This window comes from Genypterus blacodes, unplaced genomic scaffold, assembly GCF_046128005.1.
Source record: "Genypterus blacodes isolate CSIRO-AG114 ecotype Tasmania unplaced genomic scaffold, CSIRO-AGI_Gbla_v1 ptg000032l_1, whole genome shotgun sequence".
Classification (NCBI taxonomy): Eukaryota; Metazoa; Chordata; class Actinopteri; order Ophidiiformes; family Ophidiidae; genus Genypterus; species Genypterus blacodes.
The window spans coordinates 6,470,464-6,489,035 of NW_027466845.1; the positions used below are offsets into that span (position 1 = coordinate 6,470,464).

At 39.3% G+C, this 18,572-nt stretch overlaps 4 protein-coding genes, 1 long non-coding RNA gene and 1 other non-coding gene across 6 annotated transcripts; all 6 read left to right on the plus strand.

Moving 5' to 3' along the window:
• The first annotated feature begins 133 nt into the window (after nt 1-133).
• Nucleotides 134-17,131, plus strand: LOC142995014 (uncharacterized). The gene is made up of 3 exons (XR_012961472.1): nt 134-330; nt 13,083-13,173; nt 17,047-17,131. It is a non-coding gene; the product is annotated as an uncharacterized LOC142995014 (long non-coding RNA).
• On the plus strand, nt 4,867-5,823 carry LOC142995213 (olfactory receptor 52Z1P-like). The gene has a single exon (XM_076146196.1). It carries the CDS (start codon nt 4,867-4,869, stop codon nt 5,821-5,823), a length of 957 nt encoding a protein of 318 aa, XP_076002311.1.
• On the plus strand, nt 8,264-9,199 carry LOC142995215 (olfactory receptor 11A1-like). The gene has a single exon (XM_076146197.1). The coding sequence runs from the start codon at nt 8,264-8,266 to the stop codon at nt 9,197-9,199; it is 936 nt and encodes a 311-aa protein (XP_076002312.1).
• On the plus strand, nt 11,622-12,563 carry LOC142995216 (olfactory receptor 6N1-like). The gene has a single exon (XM_076146198.1). It carries the CDS (start codon nt 11,622-11,624, stop codon nt 12,561-12,563), a length of 942 nt encoding a protein of 313 aa, XP_076002313.1.
• Nucleotides 13,920-14,001, plus strand: trnas-gcu (transfer RNA serine (anticodon GCU)). The gene has a single exon. It is a non-coding gene; the product is annotated as a tRNA-Ser (tRNA).
• On the plus strand, nt 15,607-16,548 carry LOC142995217 (olfactory receptor 10J5-like). Its single transcript, XM_076146199.1, has one exon. The coding sequence runs from the start codon at nt 15,607-15,609 to the stop codon at nt 16,546-16,548; it is 942 nt and encodes a 313-aa protein (XP_076002314.1).
• Nucleotides 17,132-18,572: the final 1,441 nt, after the last annotated feature.

Here is an 18,572-nt window from a genome sequence, read left to right on the forward strand (position 1 = left end):
GGCAACAATGTTGGGGAGGGACGACTTGAGAAGAGAGCCAATCAGAAACACCGCCGAAGGGGAAGAAGAACATCCAATCAGAAGTGCGTCTGTAGTCACGTGATTCTGACTCAAATCTACGCGGGAAGTCCACTGAGACGGTGATGAGCCGCATTAACGCTACTAAAATGCCAGTCGGGAGAAAGAGACGGAGTGACATTTAGAGACGTTTCACATTTGATGCGGAAGGGGGAAAATAGAACTTTCAAACCGTGTGGCGCGAAAATAACCGGCAACGACGAACCTGAGGCCACATTTGCAGACGAAACACCCCGACATTCATGCATGAAGGTAAAGCACAACTGATACATGACAACGAAACCCAACACGAACTGTCTTTAGCCTGTCAATCAGTCTCCTAGGTTACCATACAACTTTTTAGTAAAAACAGGCACTCTTGTAGTACACTTGGATCTATGTGCTGGTCAGGGAGAGAAAGAGAAAGAGTTCCTTCTTATTCACCTAACAGTTGAAGAATACCACTGAATGCAAGGATGAAGGCCCACTGAGCCTAGATAAAGATAGAAAATATCAACAGTTTAAAAATACAACCATCAGAGTAAGGAGGAGGCCATCTGGTGCACAGGTTAGGGAGAGGAGGCCTAATGCTCATTTTGTGTTATTGTTTTTTTTCTTTTTGAGACATGATTTACTGTAAATGATTTGAAAGTAAATAAGGAACGGTTCAATTGTTGTCTATTTTACCTTCAAACATGATGACAGGTTAATAGAGTTTGTAAATTCTACAGAAACATGATGAATTATGCTTGTATGCTTGAATGCATTGGGAGTGCGTCAAGGGATTGAAAGGTTCCTGGTTTGATTCTGAACTCCTAGCTGCTCCTGATGTACAGGTTGGCACCTTGCTTGGTATGAAGCTGCATCGGTGTATGAATGTGTGAATAAGTATAATATAAGTACAGTCCATTTAAGTAAACCTGACTAAAATAAGACAAACTGGTATTTTAGTTGAAAGACTGTATACTGTATTTATATTATTTGCCATTATAGCTCAAACACTTAGTCCACAAGAAACGCAGAGAAATATAAGGATATAATCATTATTAATTCCCTGAGCGCTATATATAGATCTTGGAAAGCTGCCCTTTGTTTTACTTCTAATCTTAATATTGCAGGATGAGAAAATCAAGCATTGTTTACGTAGGATCACTAAATGAAAACACAAAGGATCAGTCAGAACTCAGATTCACAAAACACCAGCATGTTGTTTTTATTTTGGTGAACATTAGGATACGGTGTGTACTTAATAGTTGTAGTTTATCCTCCATCAGTGTGACACACAGACTTGACATCAAATATGTGAAAATAACATCTTAAACATTAACAGCACATCTATAAACTTATGCATGAGGTCAAGGTTTGTTTCTAAACTGAAGCCTTTGGAGGCTTTGGTGTCCTCAGGGACGTTAGATGTCTTGTATCTCATTAGTCCTGGAGGTCAAAGGTCATTCCAGCATGTCAACATGTTTGTCCGACCGTGTATCCTGAGACGTCTCAACATTAGTCACTGTTTCCCTTCAACTCCTCTGAGACAAATTACTGACAGAGCTGCTAAGCAGTGAGACCAATAAGCCGGGCAAACCTGGGCGCTGGTTAGACTGGTCCACAGGGTCTGAGGGCTGTAATGACCTCCCATCAGACCGCTCACAAACAACACAACAATCACAACCATGGACACACACACATACTTTATTCTACATTAGAAGAAGTTAGGCGAAGTTTAACTAACTGGCCTTGATTCAAGTTTCAGCCTATTTTCACTGTGATTCACACCAAAGAGCCAAGAAAACCTAAAGCCTGACGTGTTGACTGACTGATTGATAGTCTGAGCATAAAGATAATCATTAGGCAAATCTGACTGCACTATATCCAATTTTGTTCGATAAGAGGACCAACAAACATTTGTCAAAGCAGTCACTGTTTATAGAGAATCATATCAACGAACAAAGTGAAGCATCTCTGGATTAAGAGGATAATATTCCAGTATATAGGTTGTTTATTATTTCATTCCTTCTCTATCGTTTATTCAAAACTTTGCTGTGCTTACAGTAACTTTGATTCTACCACAAAGATAAAGACATTCATCAATTTATTTGGTTGCTGTCTCCTTCCATGAATGCAAACCTGTGCAGAATAAAGGGCATGTCTTATCTTACCTATACTTACTATACACAACTGTAGTTGGAATGTGTGTGTGTGCTTGTGTATGTAGTGTATATACGGAGACAGAAGGAGCACTTTTTCTCCAATCACCTCTTGACCTGCCACAGTCACTGTCCAGCCTTTGCCTAGGATGCTTTTCATTTTATATACATTTTTACTATATTCGCATATACAAGTCATAGTAGGGGGAGATGGCAGACATTGACAGAATTATGAATGATGTCACAGTTGTTCATGTGAATGCTGATGTCAACTTATCATTTGGAAGTTCTATTAGAGATTTTAATGTTGTTAGAAGTCCGCCAGCACACAAGCAGCCAGATTAGATCATTGTTACCTATTAGCCATGTGACTGATGGACATTATGCTGTGACTTACTGTTAACTTACAAGAACTTAACGGTTTATGGAAGGAGGGAAGAAGATACGATCATTGAGTTCTTCCTTTGCTAAGAAGAAGAAGAAGTGGAGAGGTGAGCGATGTTGAATAGGCTTAAGACAAAGAACTGATCTGAGTATGGCCTCACAAATATGTAAGGAAGTATGGAATATCTATCCATCATGTTAATATCTATACTAAGAATAAGTATACATCCATCCACATTTATTATTTAACATTATTATTGAGTCTTTGTTGTGCTACAGCATATTTAATGACAATAAAGCTGACTTGAATAGAGAGCTACACCCTGCCGGTTCTTCCCATTGGCTTTCATAGTGCTGACATTGGAGAATGTCTTCAACCGTAACTCTAAAGATGGTTTAGCAGTGTAATCCACATTTCACTACAATCCACAATATCACTGTTTGTTGTGTTATCATGTGGACTTGAGTGAATATGGATTCCTGTGCCGTTCTGTTACATGTGAGCCATTCTATAAATAAATACCTGATTACCAGAGCTGCAGGTGGAACCTTTCAGTAGAGGCCTTGGATCTGAACCTTGATGTGTTCTCCTTTCTGTATTCTGACTTGAATTGAGTTGTTGTTGTTTTAACAATTCCCGGCTGCTTGTGTCCAACCTTAATGACATTTGGTTGACTGGTTTATTTAATTTATTTTACTTGTTTATTTATAGCACCATATACAGTATTCACTCTTAGCGAGTTTGTTCTTCACGCACACATACATCAATTTCTTCCTGTGAGAAACGTTCTTAGTGCGCTGGGCTGCTGGGTTGCTGTGTTGCTGTGCTGCCCTTTAAAGGGGGATCAAAGCTGGCAGTTGATTGGATGTTTCCCTAACACGGCAACTGATATCGCAATGATAATGGATTCATCCTAAACAGACCCAGTTTCCAGGGCCCCAGGCTGCACCATCGTGCTCCACAGGGATGAGGTCACCTGTGACCTCTGATCCCCAAGAGATTTACCCAAAAAAAATGTAATTGATCGTTAGGTGGATCCAATAAGTGATTAAGGAAACCGCTTCAGTTTTGCATGGTGGAATGCTGACAGATCTCATACACAACATGACATGATTAGATGATTAAAGTGTGAGTGTACTGTAATGTGCATTGCACCCAGACAATGATGTGTCATATTGCTCACTTATCTATGAATTACTCTTACATATTATTGCCTCTCCAACAAACTGGCCAATATCTGCCAATATCTATTCTATTTTTTTCAATCCATCAAGTCATTTAACAAGCTGTGAGAAGTTGTTTGTTGATTGTTGTTGTTGTTGAAAATCTGATCTGGTCCACTTAATACCAGCAGCCTGAACAAAGTCATGGTTTCAGAGTGGAGGTGAGTTTAACTGCTGTGCTATGACCATGCATTCATGTTAAGGTTTCAAATTGAAATCTATTTATTATTGTATTACTCTAGTTTAGTAAAGAGGTTTCAGCTATGCGGTTGGGAGAGTTTGAGCCTGAACCATATCAGGGAGGTGTGGCGTACCTGTTTGGGTTCTTCTGTGAAGGTATAAAGCAGCAGACGTTGCTGCAGCTTGCAGTCCAACGTGACTGAAGCAGCCTGTAGTTTCTCCTGGCTGCTGTGCCGTCTGCATGCCAGAAGGCTCCACACCTCAGCAGGTCGCTTAGTGGGGCTGGACTGCTGGACTGCTGCCCCGGTGTCAGGACTCTCAGAAAAAGTACACTCTCTCTCTCTCTCTCTCTCTCTCTCTCTCTCTCTCTCTCTCTCTCTCTCTCTCTCTCTCTCTCTCTCTCTCTCTCTCTCTCTCTCTCTCTCTCTCTCTCTCTCTCTCTCTCTCTCTCTCTCTCTCACACTTTCTTAGGACTAATATTATTGTGATTATTTTTATTCATCTTTTCCTGTATTTTTGTGTTTTTTGCTGCGTTATTGTATTTAACATCTGCAGTTCCTATTGCCTCTTTGGATTTCCTCTCCCAAACCTTCCTTTTCCTTACACATTAAGGTCGTTTGGAGTTATATTGGGCTACACAAAGTGATATACTTCTGATTTGATTTGTGTGTTATGTTTATAATGCTGACTTTGCTGTGTCACTTGCAAATTACTTTTCAAGGTGTTTGAATGAATGTGTGGGACTAACCTAGCCCGTACAGTGAAGTAGTGTGAAACAAAACATACCATCTGTGTTTGAAGTTATGCCTTTGGAGAAAAATGTTTTCTTAGGCATTTGCCTGCTGGACTCATTGATTTATGCCCGAGAAATAGAATGATGATCAATTCAACTTTGCCTTATTTTATTCTTGGCGCTTACCTTAATATTGGAGCTTTGAGATATTTATGCTTCATTATAACTGCAATTACATATATTGTCATTGTTGTTGCTAACACATCCCTCATTGTGGTAATCTGTACCAACAGAAGTTTACATGAGCCTATGTATCTGTATCTGTGCGGCCTGTTTGCTAATGAGCTATATGGCAGTGTGGGGTTCTTTCCTCTTCTGCTGATGCAGATTCTCTCTGATATTCACACCGTTTCTGCTCCACTTTGTTACCTGCAGATCTTCTGTTTGTATACTTATGCCCAAATAGAGTTTTGTACTTTAGCCATTATGGCTTATGACAGATATGTTGCTATTGTTTGTCCTCTACAATATAAAATGCATGTCACATCTGACAAAGTAGCTTTATTTATTGCTGCAATATGGCTGTACTCCTTTGTGAAATTCCTAATCACTATATTCTTGGGTATCCGTCTGCCCCGGTGTGGAAATGTCATAGATAGTTTGTATTGTCATAACTATCTAGTTGCTAAATTGGCGTGCTTTGGTAGCAAAGTGAATAACATCTATGGGATCTTTGGTATTTTAATCACTATTGCACTCCCTCTACTTCTAATCCTTTTCTCCTACTCAAAAATTCTTAAAATTTGTTTTGCTAGTTCCAAACAGACCAGACACAAAGCTTTAAGCACCTGCACACCTCACCTCGTGTCCCTCATCAACTTCTCTTTTGCGTGCTGCTTTGAAATATTACAGAGTAGATTTGATATGACCAACTTCCCCAGTGTTCTGCGTATCGTTCTGTCGTTGTATTTTTTAATCATACAACCACTTCTGACTCCTGTCATATATGGTATGCAAATGTCGAAAATCCGAAAGACATTCAAGTACAATTTTGTGTGTGAAATGTTCGGTCACTGCAGAGCGTCTGCGTCAGTGTAGTGTGTGTGCATTAACACTTTTTCCACTGTACCAGAACGAAAAGTTAATGCGAACTCTGTCTTTGGCTGATTGAAGTGGAGTGTAGTATATCAAAGTATCATTAAACTAATACATGTGGTATGCCAAGAACAGTGGGATTGATATTATGATATTATGATATTATTTCATATGTTTTCATTATATAAGGGCCCCTTTATTTAAAATATTTATCTAAAATGATCAGCCCCGTCCTAAAGTGCTCCCTTATTACACTGTACTGGATATTTGCTATGTACTGCAATGTTGCTTAATACTTGGAACCACAGAGTAAATGTTGCCGTATAGACTTGCAGGTAAACACAGATTGACCCACATCTGAAGCGTTTACATGAGATTCATTGTGAGTCTTGACTTGTGTGTAGTATTTTAACATAAAACAAATGAGTCAGCAATAATATTCCACAAGTTATATAGATAGAAAGAGCCACACACCCTCACGTTTATTTCAGTACTCAGAATTCGAGTGCTTACATAGAGAGACAGATACAGTAAACATACATATAAGCAGATTGCCTGTATGCACTTCCCTTCAAATGTTTTGGATTGCTACAGATCCGATTTGCTGTACGCATCAGATTCTTCAAGCTGTGATTTAACTATACTTTGTGTTTGAGGAGCAATTCCAAATGCCTTTCAGCCAATCATTTCAGTGCTGGTAATAATGGTAATTGATCATGTTTGTTGTTGACAGTGCTGCAGCTCTCTGCCGTGGCTGTGTTGTGCTTTGTAACCATAAACTACTGAGTGTTGTGGGGGGAAGAGATTTTCACACCAACACGCCCAAACTGCAGGTCCTCAGTCATCTCTCGCTCGCCTTCCTCCATCTGTTGAACCACCAGGCAAGGTTTTGGACCTTTTTCCAATCCTTCAGCAGGTTGACATGATACATCTGAGAAGCCATTCCTTGGTGGACGCACTTCATAAGTGACTGGACCTTGCTTGTGAGAAGTAGCAGGTGTGAGCTCTTGCTGGCATGCTTAGCGATCAAACCAACACTTCTGGGTTTGCTGGGTCTTCTCCAGGTTGTCTTGTGCCTCTGAGACACTCTTACCTAGACTGGCTGGGGACATGTCCTCTCACTGATTATGAAACAAACCAAGGTGAGCCCCCCAGTGTCACACAAACTTCTTAAACAGGTTCTTGGTTAATAGACCGAACTTATATAAAGATTTTGTCCAAAGTGCTGCTAATCTACAGACTTTGTTAATGCCAGCCCTCCTACTGTGGAAACGTACCTGCAAAGACGAGCCTGAAGGAATAAAAGGGAAAGGTCACATGCAAATATGTATTTCACGTCAGAGCTTGTGTGTGTGTATTGTCCTATTTTTATATGCTTCTATGTTGAGTGTACTGAGCCATTCACATCAAATGCACTTTCAATAAAGCTGGATTTGGTTTCATTCTCAAGAGTCATCTTTAGTGTAATTTCTTTACCTTGTTAATTAAATATCACCCATGATCAATACGTCAGACTAAGCATTACTGTCATCAATATTGTTTGAGTGAGGAACATCACCAAGAAATGACAATGTGCAGATAAAACAGGCCGATATTCACTTTACAATAACTAAAACTATAATGTGAGTGCAGTGTGAACCACACAACACAGCAAGTAAGAAGCTCACATAAATACTGTAGGCCTCCTGTGGAGAATCTCTTGCGTTGGAAACAAATATCCACATGGAATTTAAAGGTATTTTGCTGCTATCTGGATATCATCGCCCTGCCTTAAGATACAACATTGATTGATTGACTAATTGATTCTTTCAACAAGCCGATAGTAGGTTGTGGTCTGGATGCCCAAAATACTTGATGTGAAAGTGATGCCTTGGTGGGTTCGGGCTTTGGAAACCTGGGTAAAAAAGTCCTGAATGACCAAAATATATCAGAACCTGGATCTTCTTTTCATTTTTACAATAATGGTCAAGATCAAGAATCAACTGAAATCCACAAAAAATGACAACAGCATATTGGGAATCCCCAATTGCACATTGGAAATCATTTCATCACTTCAAAACTACAATGAGTCATTGATGTACGAGTTTGTTTTCCAACATCAACTAGTGGTCAGGACCAATCAGTGTGTCTGTGGTAATGAGGTCAGTTGTTATGGGCGTCCTCTATTCTGAAAGGTGTTAAAGAAGCAGAAGAATAGTTTGAGCTCAGTAAGGACTCACTACAGCAGGACAGTGAGTGTTAACTGATAAAGTTTACATGTCACCAACTGTGCTTTCTCATTTCTAACTTTAGCTTCACAATATGACTTAAAAATGAGTTCATGGTAAGTGGTATTTGTCAGAGTTGTTGCACAATGGTTCATTGTTTTACAGAAATTAGACTGAATACAGTTTATGTGCTGTTCAACCCCACCTGAACAATGTTACGGTTGACATGAATCTAAATGGAGATCACAGGGAACTATACACAGTTTTCATATTTCATACTGAGTGCTTACCTTGACACTGGGCTTTTGAAATACTTATATTTCATGGTTGTTATGGTTGTATTTATATTAATATGTTGCACCAATGTATTGCTGATAGTAGTAATCTGTGTGAACAGAAGCTTGCATGAACCTCTGTACCTGTTTCTGTGCAGCCTGTTTGTAAATGAGCTGTTCGGTAGCACAGGTTTGTTTCCATTCTTGCTGGTTCAGATTCTCTCTGACATTCACACAGTTTCTGTTTTATTTTGTTTCATCCAAGTGTTCTGGGTATATTCTTATGCAACAATAGAACTGTTAACTTTAACCATCATGGCTTATGACAGGTACCTTGCTATCTGTTGTCCTCTACAATATAACACACAAATGACACCTAACAAAATCACCATGCTTATCGTGATGATGTGGTTGTTACCCTTTCTCGTATGTCTTATCCCGATATCTTTGAGCATTCCCTTAAAGCTGTGTGAGAACTTCATTCACGAAGTGTACTGTAACAACTACAACATTGTCAAACTAGCCTGTTCTGACACCACAGCAAATAATATTTATGACCTCTTTGGTGCTACTGTCGTGCTCTTTGGTCCTGTAGCTCTAATCCTTTTTTCTTACATGAAGATTCTTAAAGTTTGTTTTTCTGGTTCCAAACAGACCAGACAAAAAGCTGTCAGCACCTGCACCCCTCACCTTGCTTCCCTGCTCAACTTTTGCTTTGGGTGTTTTTTTGAAACATTGCAGATCAGATTTGATATGACCCATGTACCCATTATCCTACGAATTTTTTTATCATTGTACTTTCTTACATGTCAGCCTCTCTTCAACCCTGTACTGTACGGGCTGAATATGACCAAAATCCGTATCCTATGTAAAAGTATGCTTTTTCATAAAACATAGGCTGCAGATTGTGATCTCAGTATTATCAGGTTCTATGTGGAATTTTGATAGAAATTGAGTGAAGCACATAAACCTAGTTAAGGAAGGATGTTCCTGTAGGGTTATGTTTCTATTTTTCTAAATAATGGGTTTATTATTTCAAAAAGTCAAGCAAAACTGTTTTCATTCACAAGATTAGCAAAACACTACTTTCAAAATATTTCATATGCATGTTCAGTTTCCTCCTGACTCTTCAAGCAATGTTCTGCATTTCCACACAGGTAGGTTTTTGAGTTGCAGTAAATCGATTTCAATATGCTGTGTAAAACATATTTAACACAACAACCAAAATGTAAAAAGCTTAATGAATTGTTGCAATAAACGTTATTTATAAAGAACTGTTTTAGTGTTTTTACAAGAATCAAGTAGTTTGTAAGAGTGTTTCAGTAGTTAATGTAAGAATTTTTCAGTAGTATGTAAGAATGTTTCAATAGGGCCCCAACAATGGTTCTTGTGGTGAAGAGTGAGATTTCACGATACTGCTTCCTCCTCTCTGTGGTGTTGAGGACGCTCCAGGTTGTTCTATAGCAGGGCTGGGCAAATATTTTAGGTTGTGGGCCACATAAAAGTTGTAAGAAGTTCAATAATATAATTGGAAACAATGTAGGAAAGCAATGTTTAAAAAGGAAGGGAGGGAAAAATAAATGGTATTGCAGGATAAGCTTGTTATGTAGCCCATGTAAATAAAGTAAACGGTCTCGTTTGCACGGGAGCAGCTGAAAGACGAATAAGACTTTAGCTTCTTAACAAGCTCTAATGGGCCATAGTTGGCCTGCGGGCAATAGTTTGGCCATGCCTGCTCTATGGCTACACTATTGTATCTGTTGGGAGGTTACAGGTCGAAGCTGTGCTGTTCTATTGGAGTTGTATGCATTGATAGTGGTGTGAGATTCCAGATTTCCTCCATACCCAGTTTCCTTTCCCTTGTTTTGCTTTTTGTGTTTTATTGGATATAAGAGAGCATTTCAGTAGTATGTAAGGATGTTTCAGTGGTATAAGAGTGTTTCAGTAGTATGCGTGAGAGTGTCTCAGCAGTGAGTGTGAGAGTCTCAATATGTAAGTCCTACACAGCTTCTCACAGGAACAGGTTTGAGATTTATGCACCATTGCTTTTGTTAACATATTTTATAATCATTTTCCGTCAGCCAGTTAACTGGTCAAGTTAAAACTTAGCTTGGCTTGTTTTTTATACTTATAACTTTTTATAAACACAGCAAAGACTAGATTTAGTGTTATAAGCCTTCTATTTGAAGTTACTTTTTCTGGGGGAACCATCATGTGCTCTGTGACCAAATTTACACACACACAAGCCCAGCCCACATTTAGAGGGCCAGCAGTCAGGCTCCGAAAGGACGCTTGGAGCCTGACTGCTGGTCCTCACCTGGGGCTGGTCAACCCGAGCTGGCTGACGTCATATCATATAACAGGGTCCGAATGAAGATGAAGAAGATGTCAATCAAAATATGAGAAGCTCTACCATTGGATGAAACCGCTGTCGATTCCAACCGTGTAGGTGGGATAGGGTAATATTCCCTCATCGTGTTTGGTCAGTTTGGAAAAAGTGGTGTTTTTTTAATTGGTTCTTCTCAAGAGAACCACGTCAGGTAGAAGCTTGAAACCTGTTCTGTTCAAAAGTGTTGTTTCCATGCGGCTGGAGTTAGTTTTGCATTATTGTTACGATTGTCAGAAAGCACACCAGTTTGGGACAGTACTGACTCTACTTGGGGCAGTGTGGCTAGAACAGGTTTTAATGAAGTCTGCCAGTCTTTCTGTGTGTATGTGCATACCTGGGGCTACAGTTAGTATTGACATCATAGAGCCAAGAGGCATTTTAGACAAGAATCCCAGAGAGGGAGTTGGTCATAAAAAACACTTTTAATATCTGCTGATCCCTAAACTAACAACATGACAAAGATGACTTAAAGTTCTCTTTTTTCCAAGAAGCTGTTTTTCTTTGATGATGATGGTGGGAGAACTTTGTTCATGTCCGACAGATACAACAACAACAAATTCTGGGGCTATCTGTTGAGAACAGTGATCAGTACAAAGAACAGAACAAACTTGCAATACTCTTGCTCAAATTAAGCCAGACACAGATCCTGTCTCATGCACGTCTGAGTCTTTGGTGATGATGTCAGTGGGCGTCTTCTGTCCTACAAAGTTTTAAAGAAGCAGATGCAGAGTTTGAGCTCAGTTCAGAGGAACTCAGGAGGGACAGCAGATGAATGCTACAACCCATGTTTCAAACTGTGTTTAGTCATTTCTGACATGAGTGGGCATTTGATTGACTTTAAATAAGCAATCACTGACTACTGTTAAATTTTTCAATTTCAACTTGCCAAATCTGTATTGAAAATTGTAACATATGGTTTTGCAGCAATTCATGGGAAACTCTTCACAGTTTTCATATTTCACTCTAAGCCCTTACTTGGGTTACAGTGGGCTTTTAAAATACTTGTTTTTCATGATAGTAATGGCTTTATATATTTTAATAGTATGTTCCAATATTATGCTTATAGGGGTAATCTGTCTTAACAGAAGCTTGCATGAACCTATGTATCTGTTTCTGTGCAGCCTGTTTGTAAATGAGGTGTTTGGTAGCACAGGTTTGTTTCCTCTCCTGCTGGTCCAGATTCTCTCTGAGGTTCACACAGTTTCTGCTTCACTTTGTTTCCTTCAGGTTTTCTGTATCTACACCTATGCTGCCGGAGAATTTGCCACCTTATCTGTGATGTCTTATGACAGATACCTTGCTATATGTCACCCCCTGCAATACAACACACTTATGACACATAACAAAGTTGCCACATTGACTGCTCTGGCTTGGTTATCTCCTTTTATTACAGTCCTTATTTTGATATTGCTGATTCTGCCTTTACCACAATGTGGGAACATCATTGATAAAGTTTACTGTGACAGCTACAGTTTGGTCAAATTAGCATGCTCTGACACTACACCCAATAATGTCTATGGGCTCATTGCCATGTTTTTTGCAATCATTTGTCCTGTAATGTTAATCTTTTACACTTACATAAAGATTCTCAAGGTTTGTTTTTCTGGTTCTAAGCAGACCAGACACAAAGCTGTCAGTACCTGCACACCTCACCTCGCCTCTATGCTCAACTTTTGTTTTGGGTGTTTGTTTGAAATAATACAGAGCAGGTTTAACATGAACAATGTACACATTACGCTACGCATTTTACTATCAGTGTACTTTCTAACATGTCAGCCTCTCTTAAGCCCTGTACTGTACGGACTCAATTTGTCCAAAATCTCTACGATATGTAAAAGAATGGTGTGTCGTACCCAGCAGGTCATTCAATAGATTTGACAAACAAGAATACACAGGCGGGGCCACAGGGGCACTGGCCTCATCTGAAAAACTGATTGACCTCCAAGTGTGCCCCACTGCCTGTCACTCACCAAACCAAAACGTCTCATTGGTCAGGAGACAAAGGCTTGTTTGATTTCTTTCTTAGCATTTCCCTGAAGTTTCTGAAATATTATTGCTATGAATGTTATACCCAGAGGGAAGAGTCAGAGTCAGGGAAGAGAGTAAAACTTAGCTTCATGGCACTTAAGCTTGTTGTTCTCTCCTGACTAGATATTTGCTTTTGTTGTTTTCAAATCTCAGTGTCTGCCAAATGACTAAATGTAAATATTTGATTTATAGAAGCAAGCCCACCGACTGTGGGAAAGAACCATGGCTTTGGTTTGATTATATTGGTATTATACTGTTACAGCACAAATCCACATTTTACATAGCTGATATACAACAGGATTCTGTGATTGAAAATGATAAAAATGTCCTGTGGATTTAAGTGCTTTCTAACTGTGTCCACAGATGAGATCAGCCAAAGTGATTCAGAGAACATGAATATTCACCATCTACTTCTTCAACCACCCAACTACTTCTGCTCCTTTAGGGCCTGATGGTACGTATTTGTTTTCAATATTAACCTGTAGTGTACTTAAATATGGAATAAAAAATTAAGCCCTAAGCATTGTGTGTTTATGATAAGGTGATGTGTTAGTGAAACCTGTTTGCAGGCCTGATTCCCATTCTTATCTTGCTGCTTTCTTTAAAGTTCTGAGGGTCCTGCACAACCCCTCACAAAATACCATACAAAGACTCCGATGGTACAACTCTAAAGACTCATGGCACAAGGAAAATTGACTTCTTGATATGCATGGTGGCATTTTCCCCCTCCAAAACCCTGAACATCTATTTTTATCGCCACAACTGTTTTTTCCAACAGGTCTTGTGTGTTCTACTCTACTCTTTCCTTGATCTTAAATTCTGCAGTCTTGTAAAGATAAACATTTTGTTCTCTGCTGTTTGAGTGAAATAAATAATAAATACAGTTAAAAGCCAGCTTGTGTATTGTTAGTTAAATGTATTGGAATGATAAGGGTTTGCACAGATTATAAGTCTACAACATATGGTTGGTTGCCTTATGCCCGCCTTAAAAATATCTCCATAATGAATCCTGAATATTGTGTTGGTTCTGTAGAGCATTTCTGTCTTTACTTGCCAGGTGTTGGTGTCGTAGTTTGCCCCATGCGGATTGCAGAGCACATTTTTAGTCAGTCACCTCAAAACAGGTGGGCTGAGCCTCCATCCTCCTCCTCCTCCCAATTCAAGGGCACAAAGAAATATGGAGCAAAACCTTTTAAAGGAGACGAGGTGTCCGAGTGGTTAAGGCGATGGATTGCTAATCCATTGTGCTCTGCACGCATTGGTTCAAATCCCATCCTCGTCGTATATATTAATGACAACTGGAACACAATCAAGGATTTTATAATGTACAACATTACAAAAACAGATTTCCTCCATAGCCAGTTTCCTTTCCCTGGTTTTGCTTTTTGTGTTTCAGTAGTATATAAGAGCATTTCAGTAGTATGTAAGAACATTTCAGTGGTATAAGAGTGTGTCAGTAGTATGCGTGAGAGTGTCTCAGCAGTGAGTGTGAGAGTCTCAAAATGTAAATCCTACACAGCTTCTCATAGGAACAGGTTTGAGTTTTATGCACCATTGCTTTTGTTTAACATATTTTCTAATCCTTTTCCGTCAGCCGGTTAAAACTGGGCTCGTTTTTTATACTTTTTATAAACAACAGCAAAGCTCAAAATTATTCCAGACACCCAGGGCTAAAGCTAGTGTTATAAGCCTTCTATTCTAAATTTCTTTTTCCGGGGGAAATGTGTCATGTGCTCTGTGACCTAATTTACACACACACAAGCCCAGCCCGCATTTAAAGGGCCAGCAGTCAGGCTCCGAAAGGACGCTCGGAGCCTGACCGCTGGCCCTATAACTGGGGCAGGTCAACCCGAGCTGGCTGACGTCATATCATATAACAGGGTCCGAATGAAGATAAAGAAGATGTCAATCAAAATATGAGAAGCTCTACTATTGGATAAAACTGCTGTCGATTACATCCGTGTAGGTGGGACAGCGTAGTATTCCCTCATCGTGTTTGGTCAGTTTGGAAAAAGTGGTGTTTTTTTAATTGGTTCTTCTCAAGAGAACCACGTCAGGTAGAACCTTGAAACCTGTTCTGTTCAAAAGTGTTGTTTCCATGCGGCTGGAGTTAGTTTTGCATTATTGTTACGATTGTCAGAATGGACACCAGTTTGGGACAGTACTGACTCTACTTGGGGCAGTGTGGCTAGAACAGGTTTTAATGAAGTCTGCCAGTCTTTCTGTGTGTATGTGCATACCTGGGGCTACAGTTAGTATTGACATCATAGAGCCAAGAGGCATTTTAGACAAGAATCCCAGAGAGGGATTTGGTCATAAAAAACACTTTTAATATCTGCTGATCCCTAAACTAACAACATGACAAGGATGACTTAAAGTTCTCTTTTTTCCAAAAAGCTGTTTTTCTTTGATGATGATGGTGGGAGAACTTTGTTCATGTCCGACGGATGCAACAACAACTTTGTTAAATTCTGGTGCTATCTGTTGAGAACAGTGATCAGTACAAAGAACAGAGCAAACTTGCAATACTCTTGCTCAAATTAAGCCCAGACACCTGCGCAAAAGACATATCCTGTCTCGTGCATGTCTGAGTCTTTGGTGATGATGTCAGTGGGCGTCTTCTGTCCTACAAAGTTTTAAAGAAGCAGATACAGAGTTTGAGTTCAGTTCAGAGGAACTCAGGAGGGACAGCAGATGAATGCTACAACCCATGTTTCAAACTGTGTTTAGTCATTTCTGACATGAGTGGGCATTCGATTGACTTTAAATAAGCAATCACTGACTACTGTTCAATTTTTCCATTTCAATTAACAATCTTGTAACAGTTATTGCAGCAATTCATCCTCTGGACTGTGAAATTACTGCATTGTGAGCCTAAAGGAGCGTCATGGGAAACTCTTCACAGTTTTCATATTTCACTCTAAGTGCTTACTTGGGTTACAGTGGGCTTTTAAAATACTTGTTTTTCATGATAGTTATGGCTTTATATATTTTAATAGTATGTTCCAATATTATGCTGATAGTGGTAATCTGTATAAACAGAAGCTTGCATGAACCTATGTATCTGTTTCTGTGCAGCCTGTTTGTAAATGAGGTGTTTGGTAGCACAGGTTTGTTTCCTCTCCTGCTGGTTCAGATTCTCTCTGAGGTTCACACAGTTTCTGCTTCACTTTGTTTGCTTCAGGTTTTCTGTATCTACACTTATGCTGCAGGAGAATTTGCCACCTTATCTGTGATGTCTTATGACAGATACCTTTCTATCTGTCACCCCCTGCAATACAACACACTTATGACACATAACAAAGTTGCCACATTGATTGCTCTGGCTTGGTTAATTCCTTTTATTATAGTCCTTATTTTGACCTTGTTGATTTTGCCCTTACCACAATGTGGGAACATCATTGATAAAGTTTACTGTGACAACTACAGTTTGGTTAAACTAGCATGCTCTGACACCACAGTCAATAATGTCTATGGGCTCATTGCCATGGTTTCTACAATCATTTGTCCTGTAATTTTAATCTTTTACACTTACATAAAGATTCTTAAAGTTTGTTTTTCTGGTTCTAAACAGACCAGACAAAAAGCTGTCAGTACCTGCACACCTCACCTCGCCTCTATGCTCAACTTTTGTTTTGGGTGTTCATTTGAAGTATTTCAGAGCAGATTTAATATGAACAATGTACACATTACGCTACGCATTTTTCTATCAGTGTACTTTCTAACATGTCAGCCTCTCTTAAGCCCTGTACTGTACGGACTCAATTTGTCCAAAATCTCTAGGATATGTAAAAGAATGGTGTGTCGTACCCAGCAGGTCATTCAATAGATTTGACAAACAAAAGTGTCCAAGTGTGCCCCACTGCCTGTCACTCACCAAACCAAAACGTCTCATTGGTCAGGAGACAATGGCTTGTTTGATTTCTTTCTTAGCGTTTCCCTGAAGTTTCTGAAATATCGTGCTGGTTGTAATGCTATGTATGAATGTTATACCCAGAGGGAAGAGTCAGAGTAGAACTTAGCTTCATGGCACTTAAGCTTGTTGTTCTCTCCTGACTATATCTTTGCTTTTGTTGTTTTCAAACTTCTTATGTACGTAACTTTAGATAAAAGCATCAGCTATATGACTAAATGTAAATATTTGATTTATAGAAGCAAACCCACCGACTGTGGGAAAGAACCATGGCTTTGGTTTGATTATATTGGTATAATACTGTTACAGCACAAATCCACATTTAACATAGCTGATATACGACAGGATTCTGTGATTGAAAATTATTTAAAATAATGTCCTGTGGGTTAAAGTGCTTTCTAACTGTGTCCACAGATGAGATCAGCCAAAGTGATTGAGAGAACATGAATATTCACCATCTACTTCTTCAACCACCCAACTACTTCTGCTCCTTTAGGGCCTGATGGTACGTATTTGTTTTCAATATTAACCTGTAGTGTACATAAATATGGGATAAAAAATTAAGCCCTAAGCATTGTGTGTTTATGATAAGGTGATGTGTAAGGGAAACCTGTTTGCAGGCCTGATTCCCATTCTTATCTTGCTGTTTCTTTAAAGTTCTGAGGGTCCTGCACAACCCCTCACAAAATACCATACAAAGACTCCGATGGTACAACTCTAAAAACTCTTGGGACAGGAAAATTGACTTCTTGATATGCATGGTGGCATTTTCCCCCTCCAAAACCCTGAACATCTATCTTTATCGCCACAACTGCTTTTTCCAACAGGTCTTGTGTGTTCTACTCTACTCTTTCCTTGGTCTTAAATTCTGCAGTCTTATAAAGATATACATTTGTGTTCTCTGCTGAGTGAAATAAATAATAAATACAGTTAAAAGCCAGCTTGTGTATTCTTAGTTCAATGTATTGGAATGATAAGGGTTTGCACAGATTATAAGTCTACAACATATGGTTGGTTGCCTTATACCCGCCAAAACAAAATATCTCCATGTTGATTCCAGGAGATTGTTTTGGTTCTGGAGAGCATTTCTGTCTTTACTTGCCAGGTGTTGGTGTTGTAGTTTGCCCCATGCAGATTGCAGAGCACATATTTAGTCAGTCACCTCAAAACAGTTGTGTTGAGCCTCCATCCTCCTCCTCCCAATTCAAGGGCACAAAGCGATATGGAGCAAATCCTTTCAAAGGAGACGAGGTGGCCGAGTGGTTAAAGCGATGGATTGCTAACCCATTGTGCTCTGCAGGGATGGATTCAAATCCCATTTTCGTCGTATGTTAACGTCAACTGGAACACAATCAAGGATTTTATAATGTACAACATCAACGCCTTAGACGCTGTTATTGTCAAATGAAGCCACTTCAACTATTCACTAGTTCAAAAGATTCACTCATACTCTTGACTCTCTCACTTTCATCATGTACATAACTTTGCTTTGTACATAGTGGGGTTTGAGTATTTTATTCTAATCTCATTTCTAATTGTATTGAACTTTATTCTAATTTCTATCTATTTTGCACATTTGATTTTTCTCCACTTTGAGCCTTAGCTGCTGTGATGGAAGCAATTTCCCCCTGGGATTATAAAAAAGTTTTTTCAGATTCTGAAAAGATCCACAAAGGGGCAGCAAATCTGGTTCCAGTAGCAGAATCCTGTTTACGTTGTTATCTTTTCAAAACTACAAAAAGTGGGTCTTCCACAAAGTTAGTATTTTTCTGACATCAGTTATAAAGGACCAATTGGTGTGTCTCTTTGGTAATGAGGTCAGACTGTTGCTATGGGTGCCATCTGTGCTGAAATGTTTTTAGAGAGGCAGAGTGTTTTCAGCTCAGTTCGGAGAGACTCACAGCATGACTACAGTAGGGCTGCAGATGATTACTAGTATT

Excerpts from the sequence above, each read along its gene's own strand:
- LOC142995217 (XM_076146199.1), top strand. The coding sequence starts at position 15,607 with ATGGGAAACTCTTCACAGTTTTCATATTTCACTCTAAGTGCTTACTTG.
- LOC142995213 (XM_076146196.1), top strand. The coding sequence starts at position 4,867 with ATGATGATCAATTCAACTTTGCCTTATTTTATTCTTGGCGCTTACCTT.
- LOC142995215 (XM_076146197.1), top strand. The coding sequence starts at position 8,264 with ATGGAGATCACAGGGAACTATACACAGTTTTCATATTTCATACTGAGT.
- LOC142995216 (XM_076146198.1), top strand. The coding sequence starts at position 11,622 with ATGGGAAACTCTTCACAGTTTTCATATTTCACTCTAAGCCCTTACTTG.